Below are 18514 nucleotides of genomic sequence, written 5' to 3'. Positions count from 1 at the left end.
ATGGAAGCAGCACAAGTTTCCATTGATAGATGAATGGATAAAGATGTGGTATATACGTACAATGGAATATTATTCAGCCATAAAAAAGAATGAAATCTTGCCACTTGCAACAATATGGATGGAGCTAGAGAGTATAATGCTAAAGCAAAATGCTTAAGCCAGTCAGAGAAAGACAAATACCATATGATTTTACCCGTATGTGGAATTTAAGAAACAAAACAATTGAACAAAGGGGAAAGGAGAGAAAAACGAAAAACCAGACCCTTAACTATACAAACTGGTGGTTACCAGAGAGGAGGTTGGTGGGGGGATGGGGGTAATTAGGCGAAGGAGATTAAGAGTACACTTGATGAGCAGTGAGTAATACGTGAAGTTGTTGAATTGCTATCTTGTACACCTAATATAACACTGCATGTTAACTACACTTGAGTTAAGGAAAAAAATGTTTTGGAGAGCCTGGCTGGCTCAGTTCGGCTCAGGTCATAATCTTGCAGTTCGTGAGTTCGAGCCCCATATCAGGCTCTGTGCTGATTAGCTCAGAGCCTGGAGCTGCTTCTGATTCTGTGTCTCCCTCTCTCTCTGCCCCTCCCCTACTGGCCCTCTGTCTCTGTCTCCCAAAAATAAATAAACATGAAAAAAAAAGTGTCTGTAGACATTGGATTAGAGAATATACATCACAGTATAATGCACAAGTGATCAGTGCTGTTAAGTTCATTCTAGTTTAATGTTAAAGAAGCAATCCATGCAAAAAAAGTTGTGTGAATCAAAACAAGATAGTTCTACAGTTGTATCACCATCTTGGGAGCCCAGCAGTATTCCATGTTGGTTAATTATACCTTAATCCGTCACACTTTAATCAGAATTTTGTCATGTTTATATGGTAAATTAGAGTTGCTCAGTAAGTAGGGGTCCAGCTTTGTGCATAGCAACAGGTAAATTATAGGGACTTTCCTAGGATTTCCTGCTCACTTAACCTCCCAAACTATTTAGGTGGTGGCCCCTAACCCCTTTCAGGCTGGGTTTCAAATTAAAACTTTTTAGTTAACTCCTGGTTGTTTATGTATCAGTCATTTCTGTGGCCTTATTTGTTTTTGTCTTGAGAAGTGTTATTTTGGTTCTCTGTCAATAAATTTATCTGGAGTCTTGTACAAAGCATGTAACATGATGGGTAATACTCAGTTGGCCACCACAGGGCTTCCTGACTCTTTGGGGGTGATACATATATAAATAACAACAGCACAGCATCATCTGGATTTTAAAAGCTTAGAGTGTGAGAAGGGTGGGGACCTCCACTGTGGGATCTTCCTGGAGCGACTGGCATTTATCTGTGGTAGGGGGAGGGGCCAGGTTTTGGGCAAGTAGAGAAGTAACTGTGCTCCCAAGGAGGGGCTGCCCATGGTGGTATTGCTGTAGTTTTCCAAGGATTATTTCAAGGAAGGACACTGCATGTCAGCTTTTGAAGTCATTGCCCATGTACTTACTCTCTGTGAATGTTCTTCCTCCTCCTAGCTGCCTTCAACAGGAAAGTTTACTTATTGAACTGCAGGGGACAAAATGAACACGTGTAGATGGGAACAGTGCAGTAAGAGAGCTCTGAGGCTCTGTAAAGGAGAATGTGTTGTTTTTAAGTCAGAAACATGGACTAAGGTGGTCATCTGCAGTTAACATATACGTTTTGGATGTTTTGGCAAATAAGAGGGGAAAAGCAAAGCACAGTAGACAGGTAGTTCTTCAGAATAGGAAATTTTCCTTATTACTCATCTTTTTAAAATTATGAAAATGTTCAAGCATATACAAATAGGCTGTAGTATAATGAATCTCCTGTTTCAACAGTGATTAATACTTCGCTAGCCTTGTTTTCTCTATCTGCCCCCCCCACACCACCACCACCTTACTCTTGGCGAATATTTTAAAGGAAATCTCAAATCACTCAAACTTTGGTATGTGTGTCTAACCGAGGATATTTTTTCCTATCTACTCTTGTCTGCTGTACACAAACAAGATGAGCCTGGGACATGGTTAGACTGTCTACTATAGTCCAGTATGATACCTGACAGAATTAACAGTGATTCCTTAATTATGTCCAGTGTATAATTTTTCTGATTGCCAATATATCATTTTTTTTTTAATTTTTTTTTCAACGTTTATTTATTTTTGGGACAGAGAGAGACAGAGCATGAATGGGGGAGGGGCAGAGAGAGAGGGAGACACAGAATCGGAAACAGGCTCCAGGCTCTGAGCCATCAGCCCAGAGCCCGACGCGGGGCTCGAACTCACAGACCGCGAGATCGTGACCTGGCTGAAGTCGGACGCTTAACTGACTGAGCCACCCAGGCGCCCCAATATATCATTTTTAAAAGTTGGTTTATTTGAATCAGGGTCCAGAGAAGGTCCATATATTTGACGATGTCTTGTGAGTGTCTCACTAATATTCTCTGCTTCTCACCTCACCCTGCCTTATGCTCTTTAATCTGTTGGAGAAAACCAGTTATTTGACTTGTCCCTTGTTCTGGGCTTGACTTACTGCTTCCTAGTGATGTTGTTTAACTTGTTCCTTTAGGCTGGTGGCTCTAGAAACTTGGTTAGATTCAGATTTTTTGTTTCTAGTAGGGGAAAGGAAATCAAATTTTTATAGATGGAACTTTGTATTTCCTATTGCATTATGTCATGAGACAGATTGATGTCTGGTTGTCCTATTTTTAGCAATAGATGAGTGTTTTCCAAGTTGTCAGCTCCAGTGTATCCATTATGAAGTTCTCCCTCACCCTTCCGCTTGTGATTTTAATGGCCATTGATGTTTGTTGCCTAGATCCATTATTTCATAAGGATTACAAAATGGTAATTTTCAGTTTTTCTTCCTACGTTTAGTACGTTTATGTGAATCTTCTATAAAGAACTTTTCCTTGCCACCTATTTGGTTACCCTCAAATACAGGCTATATAGAAGATAAATGCGCTGTTCCCTTCATTTACCAGTTTTGAGGGTATTGTGGTGTTGTTCTCACAGGCTCTAAGGTGACTACTAAATTTTCTTTTTTAGTACCATAATTTTCATAGATTTTAATGCTTTACTTCTATTAATTATATATACTTATAGTACTATTAAACATATACGCAAAGGTTCAATTTGTGTGCCAATTCATTGTAGTCATTTTCCCTTTTTATGCCCCAATTGTATCATCTTTGGCCTGTGGAAGCCTACTCAGATTGGCTCCTGTGTCTTTTTCTGTATGAACCCATTCATTCATCTTTGCTTTCTGAAGTAACTAACATGTCCCAGGCTCCTCTTGTGTATTTCCTGCTCCTTCATGGAGACCTGATTCCTCTATGAGAAATGATCTTGTATTAAGTTTTTTTTTTTTTAATTTTAGAGAGCATAAGTGAGGGAAAAGGGGCGGGGCGGGGGGAGAGAGAGAGAGAGAGAGAGAGAGAGAGAGAGAGAGAGAATCTTAAGCAGGCTCTATTCTCACTGCAGAGCCCAATGTGGGGCTCGATCCCACAACCCCAGGATCATGACCTGAGCTGAAATCAAGAGTTTCTGGGTATACAGCAATGAATGAGTGAAACCAGTGAAGTCCTTATTTTCATAGGACTTATTTTAACAGAAAGGAGCAGATAAACATATGTCAGTTTATGGTGATAAGTACTGGAAGAGCAATGAAGCAAGATAAGGAGATGAGAGTAGGGGAGAGGTGCTATTTTGGAAACAGTGCTCTGGGAAGGCCCTATTCATACGGTGTCATTTGAGTAGAAGTGTGGGTAAAATGAGGGAGAGAGCCACAGGGATTTGAGCTGAAAGCTCTCCTTAGACAGTGTGGGGAATGTACATAGGCCTGGCCCAGGAATTCAAGCCAGGGAGTGTAGCTAACGTCTGGGGTGTAAGAGACAAGAATAGAAAGGCGTGGATCACAATGAACCTTATATGCCTTGGTCAGGAGTTTGGATTTTATTCTGAGTGAAATGGGAAGTCATCGGGGGAAGTATTGAACAGAGAAGCGACAGTGCTTTATAAACTGTGAGTGCATGAGAGGTCATACAAATAATTTAAATACTATTACAACTACAACCCTCTGGTTTACCATCTAGGCTATAAAAGAGTATCAGTTTGACTCCTGAATAGTACCCAGTTTTGAACACTGTTGGCCCCTGCAAGGTATATTAATTGCAAAACACACTCCAAAGTCTTGTATCTCTTGGACACTTAATTTTGGTTTTGATATAGTTAATGATGATCTATGTATGTATTTGGTGGCTTTGGTAATTAACCAAAGGTCCAAATGCTTCTTAAAGCTATTCATGGTTTATTTTAATGGAGGTAAGTTATTGCATCTTATTTACAGCTAAGAAGGGCCTGTAGCCTTTTCATCCAAAAGCAGAATCAAAACTTGGAAGATGCAGGTTTAAAAAGACGAATAAGATCACTCATTTTATATTGCTGTCCAATCTGTGTAGATACCTTTTTTTTTTTTTACCCATTTTTCATTCTAGAAATGGTCACAAATCAGATTTTATTTATTTTTAAATTTCTTTTTAAATGTTTGTTTATTTTGGAGGGGGGGGGGTGTAGACACAATCCAAAGCAGGCTCCAGGCTCTGAGCTGTCAGCACAGAGCCTGATGCAGGGTTCAAACTCATGAACTGCGAGATCATGACCCGAGCCCAAGTCAGACACTTAATCAACTAAGCCACCCAGGCACCCCACAAATCAGATGTTAGGAGAAACAAAAAACCCCGCATAACTATCCTTTATTACTATTTATTCAAATTTTACCATATGCAGATGCTATGCTAATAAGCATGTTCAAACATATAATTTAATTCTTGTGCTAAGTTGTAAGGTAAGCTATTTTTCTCATTTTAGAGATGTGGAAAAGGGTCTCAGAAAAGTCTAAGCTAAGGCATGAGGCAGTCAGGATCTGAACCCAGGTTATCTTTAAAGCTGTGTAATTATGCAAGCTGGTGCAGCCACTTTAGAAAACAGTGTGGAGTTTCCTCAAAAAATTAGAACCAACTACCCTTCGACCCAGCAATAGCACTAATAGGAATTTATCCAAGGGATACAGGAGTGCTGGTTCATAGGGGCACGTGTACCCCAATGTTTATAGCAGCACTTTCAACAATAGCCAAAGTACGGAAAGAGCCTAAATATCCATCAGCTGATAAATGGATAAAGAAGATGTGGTTTATATATACAAGGGAATACTACTTGGCAGTGAGAAAGAATGAAATCATGCCATTTGCAGCAACATGGATGGAACTGGAAGGTACTATGCTGAGTGAAATAAGTCAGAGAAGGACGGATATCGTATGTTCTCAATTCATATGTGGATCTTGAGAAACTTAACAGAAGACCATGGGGGAAAGGAAGGGGGAAAAAAAGTTACAACAGAGAGGGAGGGAGGCAAACCGTAAGAGACTCTTGAATACAGAGAACAAACTGAGGGTGAATGTAGGGGTGGGGGAGAGGGGAAAATGAGTGATGGGCATTGAGGAGGGCACTTGTTGTTGGGATGAGCACTGGGCATTGTAGGTAAGCAGTGAACCACGGGAATCTACCCCAAAACCAAGAGCACACTTTACACACTATATGTTAACCAATTTGACAATAAGTTATGTTAAAAAATTAAAAAAAAAATAAAGCTGTGTAATTAACCACTGTGCTTTATATACTTGCCCCACACTACTATATGGATAGTCTGGCATGTTTTAGATATTGAGTATTAATTTGAAGTAAGTAACACTAACTGTAGAAGCAGGAGGTGAGGTCTCAGAGCCAGCTGTCTAAAAATGGGTTAAGTGTGCAGTACATTCCACACTTCTCACGACTGCTTGATTTACCTTAGCAGCCATGTGTGCAAGTCTTATTGTATGTGGGACTATTTGTCAATTTTCAGTTTTTGCATTTGACCACCAAGTTTATGAGTCAGATCTAACAGTATGTTAGTATAGAATCCCATTAACTCAGCTGTCTAGGAATGTGTTGTCATTCAGCAGCTTCTCATTATTGTCTCTAAACACAAACACCCACATCCATACACACCAGAATGCTGTCTTCTGTAGAGCAGGTGTCCTTGATGCCTTTAGCTTGTGGCGTATTGTGAGTGCATAGTTGGTATTTAAATGAATGGATGTCCTAATCAGTGGCTTATGGACCATTTGACTCCTTTTCGGTATTTGTCAGTACACAGGTGAATAGAGTTAGCTACAGTTAGGAGGGTGTCCACACAAGCCAAAACAGATTGCCTAAGAAGGGCAGTGCCCAGCAATGCTAACTCTAATTATGTTAGACTTTTGTTTTCTAGGTGTTCTGTATGTTCTCCAGCACTTTCTTGGGGGTGGAACATTGTACTTTTCAGAGCATTCACATAACAGAACAGTGATGTGCAGTTTTTGTTCTTTGTAAGAAATTGAGTGACCGTTTCTAGTATCATCTGGTCTCTGTTTGAAGAAGAGAGTAGACTCCCAGTACGAACGACCACAGACATGGAGCAAGTAATAAAAAGGAGAATGTACGACAGACTGTTAATACCTGTTGTCTCTATAGGCTTTGCAGGTGATTTTCACTGTCTGCCTTGTGTAGTGCTTCAGTGTTTGCATTTTGCTAATGAATAATGTAACCATTTCTTAAAAACTAGAAGTTTGACTCTCTGTGGCTGACATAGATGCAGAAGTAGATAGAAAGACTTTCATTATTCTGATCCCTAGCCGAACCCCACACCCCCAAGAATATATAGAATCTAGCTGAAGGCTATGCTTATGTGAACAACAGCACAGAAATTGTTTTTGGTTTTGTTTTTTTGTTGTTGTTGTTATTTGTGTGTGTGTGCGTGAGAGAGAGAGAGAGAGAGAGTGATTTGTGGTCCCAATCATTGTGTGAACGAGATGTCCCAAAACATCCCCTAAAAGTGATATATTGGCCCCATTGACAACCACTGCCCTATGTGGAGAATAGTGAAGATCTACATTTGGTGTCTGTAGGATAGAGATTTAGAAAGTAGAATTGACCGAAACTGTGAATTGATCACATATGGAAGAGTTAACAAGTGGAAAGAGTGGTATGATGACTGGGTTTTGTGATTGGGTGAACCATGGATTCATTCACTGTGAAGGGGAACTTACAAACAGGACTTGGGGTGAGGTTTGAGTTGCCTGGAGGACATTTATAGAGAATAGTAGTTGGAAATGTAGTCCATTTGGTTGGAGCAGGAAATGGGTTTCAGGTTATTGAAACCGTGGGTAGGTGAGATCAATCAGAGAATACAGAGTAAGAACACAGCTGAGGGTGGAACCCTGAAGGACATCAACATTGGAGTAGAGATGAGTCACTGAATTAAATGCAGAAAGAAAGAGCATTCAGAGAGAAAGGAAAACAACAACTAAGGGAGAGCAGTGCATAGAAGCTAAGGGGTATGCAGTGCTACATGTTCACATAGATTCCTTTCGTGCAGCTTTAACACTAAAGCAATTCCATAAATGTTAATTTTAATATGAAACTAGTATGTTTAATTATTTCCCACCCTACCCTTCCCCCAATCCCTCAAAATTTCAAGCTAAATTTCCCCTCCAAGTCTTCTTTATCTTTGGGATTCAAGCATATACCGCTGCTTGTTTACCATCAGGAGCAAGCTTATCTCCACTTTGAGATTTGTAGGTATGGGTTTCCACAGCCCTCTTTAGAATCCTAACAGTGGTCGGTTTTCTCCCAATCGCAATAATAATTTTGACTCAGTCCAAAGAATCCTGCTGAGGTGTATTATGAGCCAAAAACATACATACACATATATATGTATTTTTTTTTGAGGGACAGAGTAAATTTGTATTTGAAAGCTAAATGAATTTTTCAATTGTAATATATATTTTTGTCTGTCTCTTTCATGATCTCCAGTTTTGTCCAAAACATAGTTTAGGCAGTTTTAAAACAGTATTAAGAAATACTTTGAACATACACAAAAGCTGAGTAACAATGAAAATCCATATATCCACCATCTAGATTTAAAAATTAAGGTTCTTACCATATTTGCAAATGTGGCACTCGGGCTTAGTAGCAGTTGGCATCTTCTGGGAACAGAAGGGACCTCAGTGTGGCTGGACCTCTATGATAAAGGTCGGGATGCTGGGCCATGAGTTGGAGATGGGCAAAGCCTAGGAGGGCCATGGTAGGAATTTGTATTTTATTATAAGGGCGGTGAAGAGTTATCGAAGGGCCTTCGCCAGTGAGCTCTTGTTACTGGTCCCTAAAACTCCCTCAGATATTTGTAATGAAATACTGCTGATGATAAAGGAGGAAGAAGGAAAACAGGAAAGATAGGTAGATTGTTACGGTGAAAGGTGTCTCTTAACCATGTTAATGCTTGTTTAACCACTGCTGCTTCCAGCCTGGTTATGTCCATACTCTTGGGATTGTCAGTTCCAAAACTCAGACATATGCCTGTGTGTTTCACATCCTTCAAGGATCTTGCTGAGGAGTGTCCACTTCTTGTTTTTAGTACAGGAAATACTAACTGTATTTCCTCAAAGCACAGTCTTACTAGTGTATATGTTCTGCAAAATCTTGGCTGCATAGTATACTAATTAAAAAAGGAATGATTGTGTCATGCTTCCTTTTTCCCTCACAGAAGCACTTTATGTGTGTTATCTTCACCAGCTGTACTCTTTCTGCTATGATGAGTATTTGGTTTATGGTAGAACCTTTTAAAACCCCCTTTGCCCTGGAAAGTCACTTCTTCCACCATTGAGCCCAAGCTGAAAATATCTCTGTTGCATAGCACCATAACACTTCCTGCAAAATACCATTAAACTCTTCCCACCCTCCACCCAACATTGACTTGTAGCATCGTTGCTATTATTTGCAGAGTACAAATAGGAAAGATTGCATTTTCAGAGGATTTACTGTGATTCTGAGTCCACTGTGTTCATGGAAAAGCATCTGCATTACTCCCTACCCCCTCAAACAACAAAAGGTTAAAGAGAAAATAATGGAAAAGAGTGACCACGATTTATGTACCATCTAGCCAGGTAATCAGATAATGTAACAGCCACTTGGGATAACTCACCTATAAAATCCAAACTTCTTATCATAGAAAAGATATTTAGAAACGAATGTATTCATCTTTGGTTTTTGAAAACCTGTGTTTGAGGACATATCTCTTTTGTTAATGGAGATGTGGTTTTAATGCGATCAAAGAAGGATTTACAGTCTGGTAGGAAGTGAGCTATATAGGTGATATTTGGGTGTAAAGATTGGTCAGGACAGATCATATCAAAACATGTCAAGAATTAACATACATGTTCATGATTTAATTGTAGGCTTAACATTGACCTTCATTTGCATGCTGTTTCCCCTTATATGTTTATTTGTAAACAGGTCACTGTATCTCAAACCCTGGAGAAAAAAACATTTAAATACTTTATTCAAATAAAGTCTTAGGCAAAGCTCAAAAGAAGTGTTAATGATGCTGTGCAGTGGAGATATTTTATGTTCACATGTGGGAAAAAAAGTTATCTTTTGGTATCTCCATGAGGTCGTTTAATGTCTGTGAATATAGCTTCTTTCCATTTAGTAAAAGAAATTGTAAGTTCTGACTGGTTCCCGAGTTACTTTCCATTGTTTGTCTTGTTAACTTTGTTTTTTCATGGTGACTTCTAGTGGATGTCCTCCTTTTACGTGATATAATATTGTGGTTTATGTGGTTGGAATGTTGTTTTCTGCTGCCCATAAAAAATTAAGAACTTCCAGAAGTTCATTACCCCAAGGGTTTTATCCAGTGAGTTCCTTCACCGGAGATAGTCCTATCCAGGCAGAAAGAGTACATGATGAAACTGTCACATAAGGGACTTGAGGATCCGCTGGGAGATTTGCCCAAGGCTCTGTCCAAGATTCTCCAACTCAGAGACCCTGACTGACTGAAGAGAAGGTGGTGGGTGCCCCTGGGGTGCTTAGGAGGAAACAGCATGAACACAGGCCAGGGCATATCTGGAGAGACCTAGATAGTGAGCCTGTTGCTAGTGCTGTTTGGCTAAGCTCCTTACCTAGCTTTTTGCCTCAGTTTCCTCAACCGTAAGAGATACCTGTTAATTAGAGGGGCCGTGTGGTGATTAAGGACACTTTGGATTGAGATAGACCTGAGCTGGTTTTACTGCTTGGTACCTTGAGCCAGTTTCTTGACCTCATTAAAGTTCACCTGTAAATGGGAGTAATAATGTCCCTCGGGGAATTGTTTGAAAAGATCCCATAAGATGATGAATTAAAGTGCTTAGCGTGGGGCCTGGCAGTACGAGTTGCCCTGCTCACCAGCACCAGCATGTTCCTCCTCAAATGGGTGGTTAGGGGAGCAGGTGATAAAAAAGGTGTTTCGAGAGGTACGAAACATTCTGTAATTCTAAGATCTCTCTGCATTATCATTTTCTGTGTATATTTGTAGGTTTCCTTGTTCCTACTCACTTTGCAAGTCTTGTCATAAAATGACTCTCTCAGACAGTGGGTTTCTTCCCAGATTAGGGTTTAGAAAGTATGTCTTCTGTTGACCTCACTTCTTCTCACTTGTGCCTTGTGCTGTGCCCCCAGGTGAAGCAGGCAGAGCGCAGCGAGGCATCTGTCGCTGCCGCCATGCCGTTCCCATTTGGGAAGTCTCACAAATCCCCAGCAGACATTGTGAAGAACCTGAAGGAGAGCATGGCTGTTCTGGAAAAGCAAGACATTTCTGACAAAAAAGCAGAAAAGGTATGCATTTGGTTTTATGTTATATTTTCAATCTTTTGATTATGAAGTGATTTTAAAAGATCAGTAAATCCCAATTTGGGTTTATTTGGGGTTTTAAAATAGAGTCCTCAAATGGCATTTGCTGCTGCCTAAACACCACATACTTTCTTCCATACTGCCATCCAACAGATTGCTTTCTCCCTTTTCTCTCAGTTTTTCATTTCAGGTTCTCAAATTTACTTAATTTGGTGGGAAGGGGTGTTCATTGTTGAAGTGGTTTATCTGATCAGTGTTTCCACCTGTGGTCTTCTTGGAGCAGCATCTCTCCCAGTTTCCTTTCTGTGTTCCTTGTATCCATGACAAGTGTCTCCCTCTGTCCAGTCACCATAGTCCAAAACCTGGCTTTTATCCTGATCTGTCTCCTTCCCCCCTTTTTTTTTTATGTTTATTTATTTTTGAGAGAGAGAGAGAGACAGAGCATGAGCCGGGGATGGGCAGAGAGAGAGGGAGACACAGAATCTGAAGCAGGATCCAGGCTCTGAGCTGTCAGCACAGAGTCCGATGTGGTACTTGAACTCACAGACCATGAGATCGTGACCTGAGCCGAAGTCAGATAAACCAACTGAGTCACCCAGGCACCCCTTCTCCTCCTTTAAAATGTCATCTTCGTGAAATACTGTGAATCCTACTTCCTAAGGGATTAGGAATTGATCCTGACTGCCATTCCCACTTGATGAAGATCCTCATGACCTCTCTTATGGACCTTAGCAGTAGCCTCCTTAATGCTCTTTCTAAAATATCTCCCCTGCTTTAAACCTTCAGTGCAGACTCCTCGCATAGCACACAAGACCCTTCATGACCTGGTCTCTGCTTTTCTAGGCCATTTTCAACCCTTCTCCCCACTATTCTGTGAGCTCTAGCAATCTCAGCTTGCCTCTGTCCACTAGAGCAACTAAAGCAAATGATCAGCTATACCATTTTTAATGCCTTTGTCTTGTCCACCCCCTTGGATTTTCACCCCAGCCCCCATTCATCTTTCAGAACCACCGCATACCTCTCTTTTTCCTAGATGGCTTCCCAGAATACTCCCTTTGCTTCCTCATGCTTGCCCCCTAAAACAGATCTCTACCTTTTGGTCACCTCCTTTGGAAATGCCAGCACTGCCTCCATCTTTGAACATGATTTTATTTGTGTTGTATTTTTTCTCTCTTATTAGAACATGAGCTCTTTGACTCCAGTGTTATTTCTGGCCCACCTATGCCCTCCACAGTACCTGTATACCATGGGCTAGATACCTGCTGTCTCTTGAATGAGTATTTGACTGGAATGACCTCTTCCACCCTATTGTTTATTTTAGGAGGTTGTTTCCTCTCTTGGGTTGAATAGTAGACTGCTTAACTACTGCCATCTTTTTAAGATGTGGTTTACCTGTGTTCCTATAAAAAAACGAAGTTCACACCCATGGGATTAAGATTTGTTACAGGCTATTGAGTTAATCTATCTTTCTGTCATTGGAAGCAATCTAGGAGTACCTGGGTGGCTCAGTCAGTTAAGCATCTGACTTGGGCTCAAGTCATGATCTCATGGTTCATGAGTTTGAGCCCTGCATCGGGCTCTGTGCTGTCAGTGCAGAGCCTGCTTCAGATCCTCTGTCTCCCTCTGTCTCTCTCAACCCTTGCCCCCACCCCCAAATAAATATTTAAAACCAAAGAAGCAATCTAAAATTAGTAAATTTTTTTTATAATTCAACTTTAGATCTTTCATGGAAATTCTAGACAGTTTCTTGCATTCCCATTGTAAGATAATAGATAAATGTTTATGATATGATAAAACTTTTTAAAAAATTCGGGTGTAACAGATGATAGCTAGATTTTCATGTTTGTGTTTGCATTCACTCTGATGTCATATGTTCTTGGTTGAAGTTATAAAGTCTGGCCTTATACAGATGTATGGGTGGAAAAAGGAGGTGTGTTTTAATAGCCTTTCAGATAATTCTGAATATTTTTTGATAGCCACACCAAAATTCAACAATTGATAGTTCCTTGGGGCACCTGGGTGGCCTAGTTGGTTAAGCTTACGATTCTTGGTTTCATCTCAGATCATGATCTCACGGTTTCATGAGTTCAGGCCCCACCTCAGGCTCTGAACTGGCAGCACAGAGCCTGCTTGGGATTCTCTCTCTCCCTCTGTCTCTTCCCCTCCCCCACACATGCTGTCTCTGTCTCTCTCAAAATAAATAAACAAAAATCTTTAATAAAAAAGGAAAAAAACCCAATTGCTAGCTCCTTGATTGTAATAGAATCTGAAAGTATATAAATAAACTTTTCATACTCTGCATTTTGAAAAGATTTTTTTTTTTTTGAGAGAGGGCGCAAGTGAGCAAGGGGCAGAGAGAGAGAGGGAGAATTCCAGGAGAGAAAGAGAGAGGGGGGAGTGGGAGACAGAAGCAGGGCTCACCCTAAGCGGGGTTTGAGCTCACCGGAAGCAGGGCTCATGCTCACCCACTGTGGGACTCGAACTCAGGAACCGTGGGATCATGACCTAAGCCGAAGTCAGGTGTTTGACTGAGCCACCCAGGCACCCTGAAAAGATCTTTTACCCATGCATGATTTTGTAACATGCATTGATCATTTAGAAAGTGTTGGATCACTGATGTATACACATCTTCCAAATATTGACACATTATACAATTTCAGAAATTCACATTTTTAAGTATTACCACTAATCCCATCAGAAAAGTCTGGAAGTACTGGAAAGTGGTCAGACTTATGCATGTTGTATTCAGATTTCAGAATTCAAATTGGGCAGCAGATACTATAGGGTGTTTTCCTTAAAGTGACAAGCTCTCACTTCATTCATTTTTGAGAAAATGTCTGCCAAATATCTAAGCCTGAATGATTTGTCAGTTTTTCTTTCACGTTAAAATGATGTTCCATTAAAAAAGTGGCTTATTCAGCTTGTAGCTCTGTCATACAATTACTTTTCCTTAAGACAACCCATTTACTTTATTTTTTTTTTTCCAACGTTTTTTATTTATTTTTGGGACAGAGAGAGACAGAGCATGAACGGGGGAGGGTCAGAGAGAGAGGGAGACACAGAATCTGAACAGGCTCCAGGCTCTGAGCTGTCAGCACAGAGCCCGACGCAGGGCTCGAACTCACGGATCGCGAGATCGTGACCTGGCTGAAGTCGGCCTCTTAACCGACTGCGCCACCCAGGCGCCCCATGACCCATTTACTTTAATAAGGGGCAGAAGGTGTTTTACGTATACTCCCTGTATTTATCACACCAAATGTTAAAAAGACGTGTACTCAAATATCAAAATTTAATAAAATGAATATTTTTTCTGCTTTCCCATGACATTCTTAAGCAAAATTTTAAACTGAGTACATGGTGATGAAGATGGCAATGATGGCCAGTACAGTTTGTTGTCCCCGCCTTGACTCAGACTAGAGGGTCAGCACTGTCAGTGCAAATGGCAATTCAGCAGAAAAAGGCAAATGTGTTTGTATTGATTGAAAACAGTTCTGACCTCCTGGGCCTCTTGAAAGGGTCTCAAGGGTCCACAGGAGTCCATGCTTTGACATCTGTGGTAGTCGACTGAAGGTGTGTGGGTATGTGGAGGGTGGCAGCAGGTAGGGGGAGTGTCCTAACTTAGATGGGCTATATGAGGAGGTGGCACTGGAGGTGAGTCCTGTAAGTTATAGAAAGCATGCTTAGTCTCCATTAGAATCCATATTATCTACTTGACTAAACCAGCGGTTGTCAACCAGGGGCAGTTTGCCTTCTGTGGGACATTTGGCAATGTCTAAAGACATTGTTGGTTTTAATCTGTGTTGGAGCACAGGCTGCTACTGGCATCTAGTTAGGAAAGGCCAGAGATGCTGCTAAACGTGGGACAGCCTCCCACAACAAGGAGTTACCTGGCCCCAAATATCCATAACACCAAGGCTGAGAGCTATTTCTTTAAACCTTAGCAAGAATAGACCTCCTGCTATTAGGATAAACAAAGCAAAGGAAAATAGTTGAATTTATGAAAAATAAATTTCATTTCAGTGGAAAGGGACAGCTCTGAAAGGCAACTTGTGGAAATTACTTTTTCTGAAATAGATTAAGAAGAGGGAGGAGAACCCTGCAATTTCCCAATTCACCTTGTTATCAACATTCAAAAGGTAGTAGCAACTGATGCAAATGGCAAAAAAGGGAACAGAGACCTGAAAATAAATGGAAAGGTGAAAATCTAACCACTAAATTAAAAACCGTGAAAAACAACTTTGACCTCATACTTAAGACTGAAAGCTTGAAGGTAGTCCCATAAAACCAGAGTGCTTGCTATGACTTATTTAGCCTTGTTCTGGAAATCCAGCCAGTGCATAAAGAAATGGTTTGGAAAAAGGAAGGAAGGAAGGAAGGAAGACGGAAGGAAGGAAGAAATGGTTTAGAAATAAAAAATACAGCTATTGCAAATAAACAGGGAGAATTACATTATTGACATACTCATATATCTGTACAAAACACAAGCAAATCAACGTAAAAATGAGTTTATTTACAAGGCAGCTAAATCCATAGAAAATTCATAGCCTCCCTAAATACCAATCAAAACTATCTAGAAATTGTAGTTTTTTTAAGCAAGTGTTTCATTTACAATAACAACAACAACAACAAATAAGATGTTTGAGAATACTTTCATCAGGAAGGATGCAGAACCTGTTTGAAGAAAACTATAAAACCTTGTTCAGAGGCACCAAAGAATACCTGGTCCACTCTATCAGATGGAATATAGTTAAGATGTCATTTCTTTTCAAATTAATGTTGAAGCTTAAAGTGATTTCATTCAAATCAGAGCAGGATCTTTTTGTAAGTTGACAAATAATTATTCTGAAGCTTTAGAAGAATAAATAAATGAGACACAAAGTTGTAGCCGGATTGAAGGAATATAAATTCTACTTTGGAAGCAAAACACCCACTTCACACATCGATTCACAGTCTTTCCAAGCATGGTTAATGAAATTTGGTCCTTCTGTCCTTGTTGTTCAGGCCAAAAGTCTTGTGTTATCCATGACTCCTTTCACACTTCCCAAATCCAATTCATGAGCAAATCCATTCACTTTGGTTGGGGGGATTTAAAAGCCAGACTCTAACCATGTCTCCCATTTTGCTACACGCTCTGGTGTGGTCTACCCTTGTCTCTGCTCTGAAATACCATAGTGTCCTTTGAACTGGTCTCTCTTGCCTCCCTACGGCCATATTGGTTCCTTCAAAACATGACTCAAATGGGACACCTGGGTGGCTCAGTTGGTCAAGTGTCCAACTCTTGATTTTGACTCAGGTCATGATCCCAGGGTTGTGGGATTGAACCTTGCATCGGGCTCTGCACTGAGCATGGAGCCTGCTTAAGATTCTTTCTCTCTCTGCTCCCTTTCCCGTGGTTGCTCACTCTCTCTCTCTGTCTCTCTCTCTCTCTCTCACTAAAAGATAAAAACAAAATTAAAAAAAAAAAATACCATGAGTCAAACAATATTTCCCTTAGAGTAAAAGTCAGAGTCCTTACAAGGACCTGAACTAAGTTCTACAGACCAAATCTTTGCTTAGGCCTGTTTTTGTAAGGCTCGTGAGCTAAGAATGATTTTTACTGGGACGCCTGGGTGGCTCAGTCGGTTGGGTGTCCAGCTTCAGCTCGGGTCATGATCTCACGGTTCATGAGTTCGAGCCCTGCATTGGGCTCTGTGCCAACAGCTGGGAACCTGGAGCTTGCTTCAGATTCTGTGGTCTCCCTCTCTCTCTGCCCCTCCTCCATTCATAGTCTGTCTCTCTTTCTCAAAAATAAACAAACATTAAAAAAAAAATGGTCTTTACATTTTTAAAGGGTTGGTTTAAAGAGCAAATAAGAATATGCAACAGAGACCTTATGTGGCCTGCGAAGCTTAAAATATTTACTATCTGCCCTTCAGCAAAAAAATAAACAATGACCCTTGCCCTGGACAGTCAGACCCAGGGCTTCAATGGGCCTTTCTCCAAGTGCTCCCCCCACATCGACTTCCTTTCCTGATATACTTCAGTCATGCTTTTGCCTTTAGGCCTTTGCATTTGGCTGTTGCTTTTGCCTAGAATGTTCTTCCCCCAGCTCTCTGCTTGGCTTTACTCCCTTATCACCTTCAAATCTTCGCTCAAATGTCACTTTTCACCTAACCCCCTGTTTAAAATGCAGCTCTCCTCCCTGGCTTTCCTGTTCCCCTTGATCTTATTCTATTTTCCTTTGTAGCACTTAACATTTTTAATATACTAATGATGTTTGTTTACTTTTTCTTCCTCCTGTTAGAATATAAACCTTCCAAAGACAGCTCAATAACTATTTGGATTTATTGAAAATGGAATACAAAGCAGAGTTAACTTGAAATACTGTCACCTTATGACTCTTCTGAACTCTTAATTCCTTAAAACAGGTATTACTGAGAGTGTGTAACAATTTGTATTTTGAGTTTGTGACCAATAAGAGGGTATAATAGCCAGGTATCTTACAGATTTTATGATGGTGGCCAAGGATCACATTCCCTTTAAAGCTACCACACACAGAAGTAGTGAGATAAATGACCCTTCTTGGGAGATCTACCCTGTTGGGCCTAGTATCTTCCACATAGGTTTATGTTCATTAATTAGTTCAGGATACTCAGAGGACATTTTTAATGATTGGATGAATAATTATACCTAGTACATGATTAGTGGATCACTCTAAGCTTCTAGGCAGGGTTCTAGTGATCTGTTGTAAGATACTGTCCTCAACTCTAAACTGTTTGACATTTATTGTTATTGATTTATATGAAGAGAATTAAAGGGATTATTAGCAGAGTCTGTGAATTACAAATATTGTAGAAGGATAGTAAACTCTATAGGTAACTGAATCAGGCACCAGAGGGTTAGCTGTTAGGGTTGGTAGGGTAAGGCTTGAAGGAAGGGCATGATCCTAACTGATAAAATGCAGTACAGATCAAAGTATAGCTTTGTACTAGAATCTTAAAAAACAACAACAACAATACAACAGACTAGATTCCAAAGGAGAAAATAAAATATTTGATTAAGCCAAAAAAAAAGGCAGAAAAAGAGGAAAAGATTAAAGAACAGATGGGACAAATGGAAAACAAACAGTAAGTTGATAGACTCAGATGTACCATATCAATAATCACATTAAATATAAATGGGCTGAATAACCTAGTTAAAAGGCAGAGATTGTCAGATTGAATGAAAAAGCCCTAACTTTATGTGCCTATGTGAAATGAACTTTAAAGATAATGACACATTTAGATTACAAAGATGGAAAAAGATATACCATGCTAATACTTGTGAAAAGAAAGCTGGAGTGCCTCTATTAATATCAGACACAAGTAGATTTTAGAGCAATGAATATCACCAGGGATAAAATCATTTCATGATAAAATAGAGTTCAACTAATCCAAGGGACATAACAATCCTAAATATTTATGCACATGGTAACAGAGCCTTAAAGCAAAATAAAACAAAGCAAAAACTGATAAAACTGCAAGATGAAACTGTCAAATCCACAATTATAATTGGAGATTTTAGTGCCCCAATCTCAGTAATTGATAGAACAAAGCAGAAAATCAGCAAGGATCTTCTAGTAGACCATAATGATACTGTCAACCAATTTGACCTAATTGATATTTATAGAACACTGTATCCAACAACAGCAGAACACTCCTACACCCTTTTGACATATGACACATTTTTAGTAAATGTAGACTATATTTTGGGCCTTAAAAGAAGGTCCAATACTTTAAAAAGATAAATTTATATAACATAT

The 18514-nt window shown here is 40.0% G+C and overlaps 1 protein-coding gene across 2 annotated transcripts in view; it reads left to right on the top strand.

Annotated features, from left to right (window-relative positions):
* The window catches only part of CAB39 (calcium binding protein 39), an 87639-nt gene that overhangs the window by 26399 nt on the left and 42726 nt on the right, over positions 1 to 18514 (top strand). For both annotated transcript variants that reach the window (XM_047084608.1, XM_047084609.1), the window contains exon 2: positions 10564 to 10719. In XM_047084608.1, coding sequence (XP_046940564.1) covers positions 10606 to 10719 — 114 coding nt within the window. In that variant the 5' untranslated portion in view covers positions 10564 to 10605. The remainder of the gene's footprint in view (positions 1 to 10563; positions 10720 to 18514) is intronic.

The sequence above is a fragment of the Lynx rufus genome, unplaced genomic scaffold (assembly GCF_022079265.1).
Source record: "Lynx rufus isolate CCGP_SWC_20201006 ecotype Redwood Valley unplaced genomic scaffold, mLynRuf1.p SCAF_2, whole genome shotgun sequence".
NCBI classification, from domain to species: Eukaryota; Metazoa; Chordata; class Mammalia; order Carnivora; family Felidae; genus Lynx; species Lynx rufus.
The sequence above is the reverse complement of the archived record's forward strand: the minus strand, read 5'-3'. Positions and strand labels throughout refer to the sequence as shown.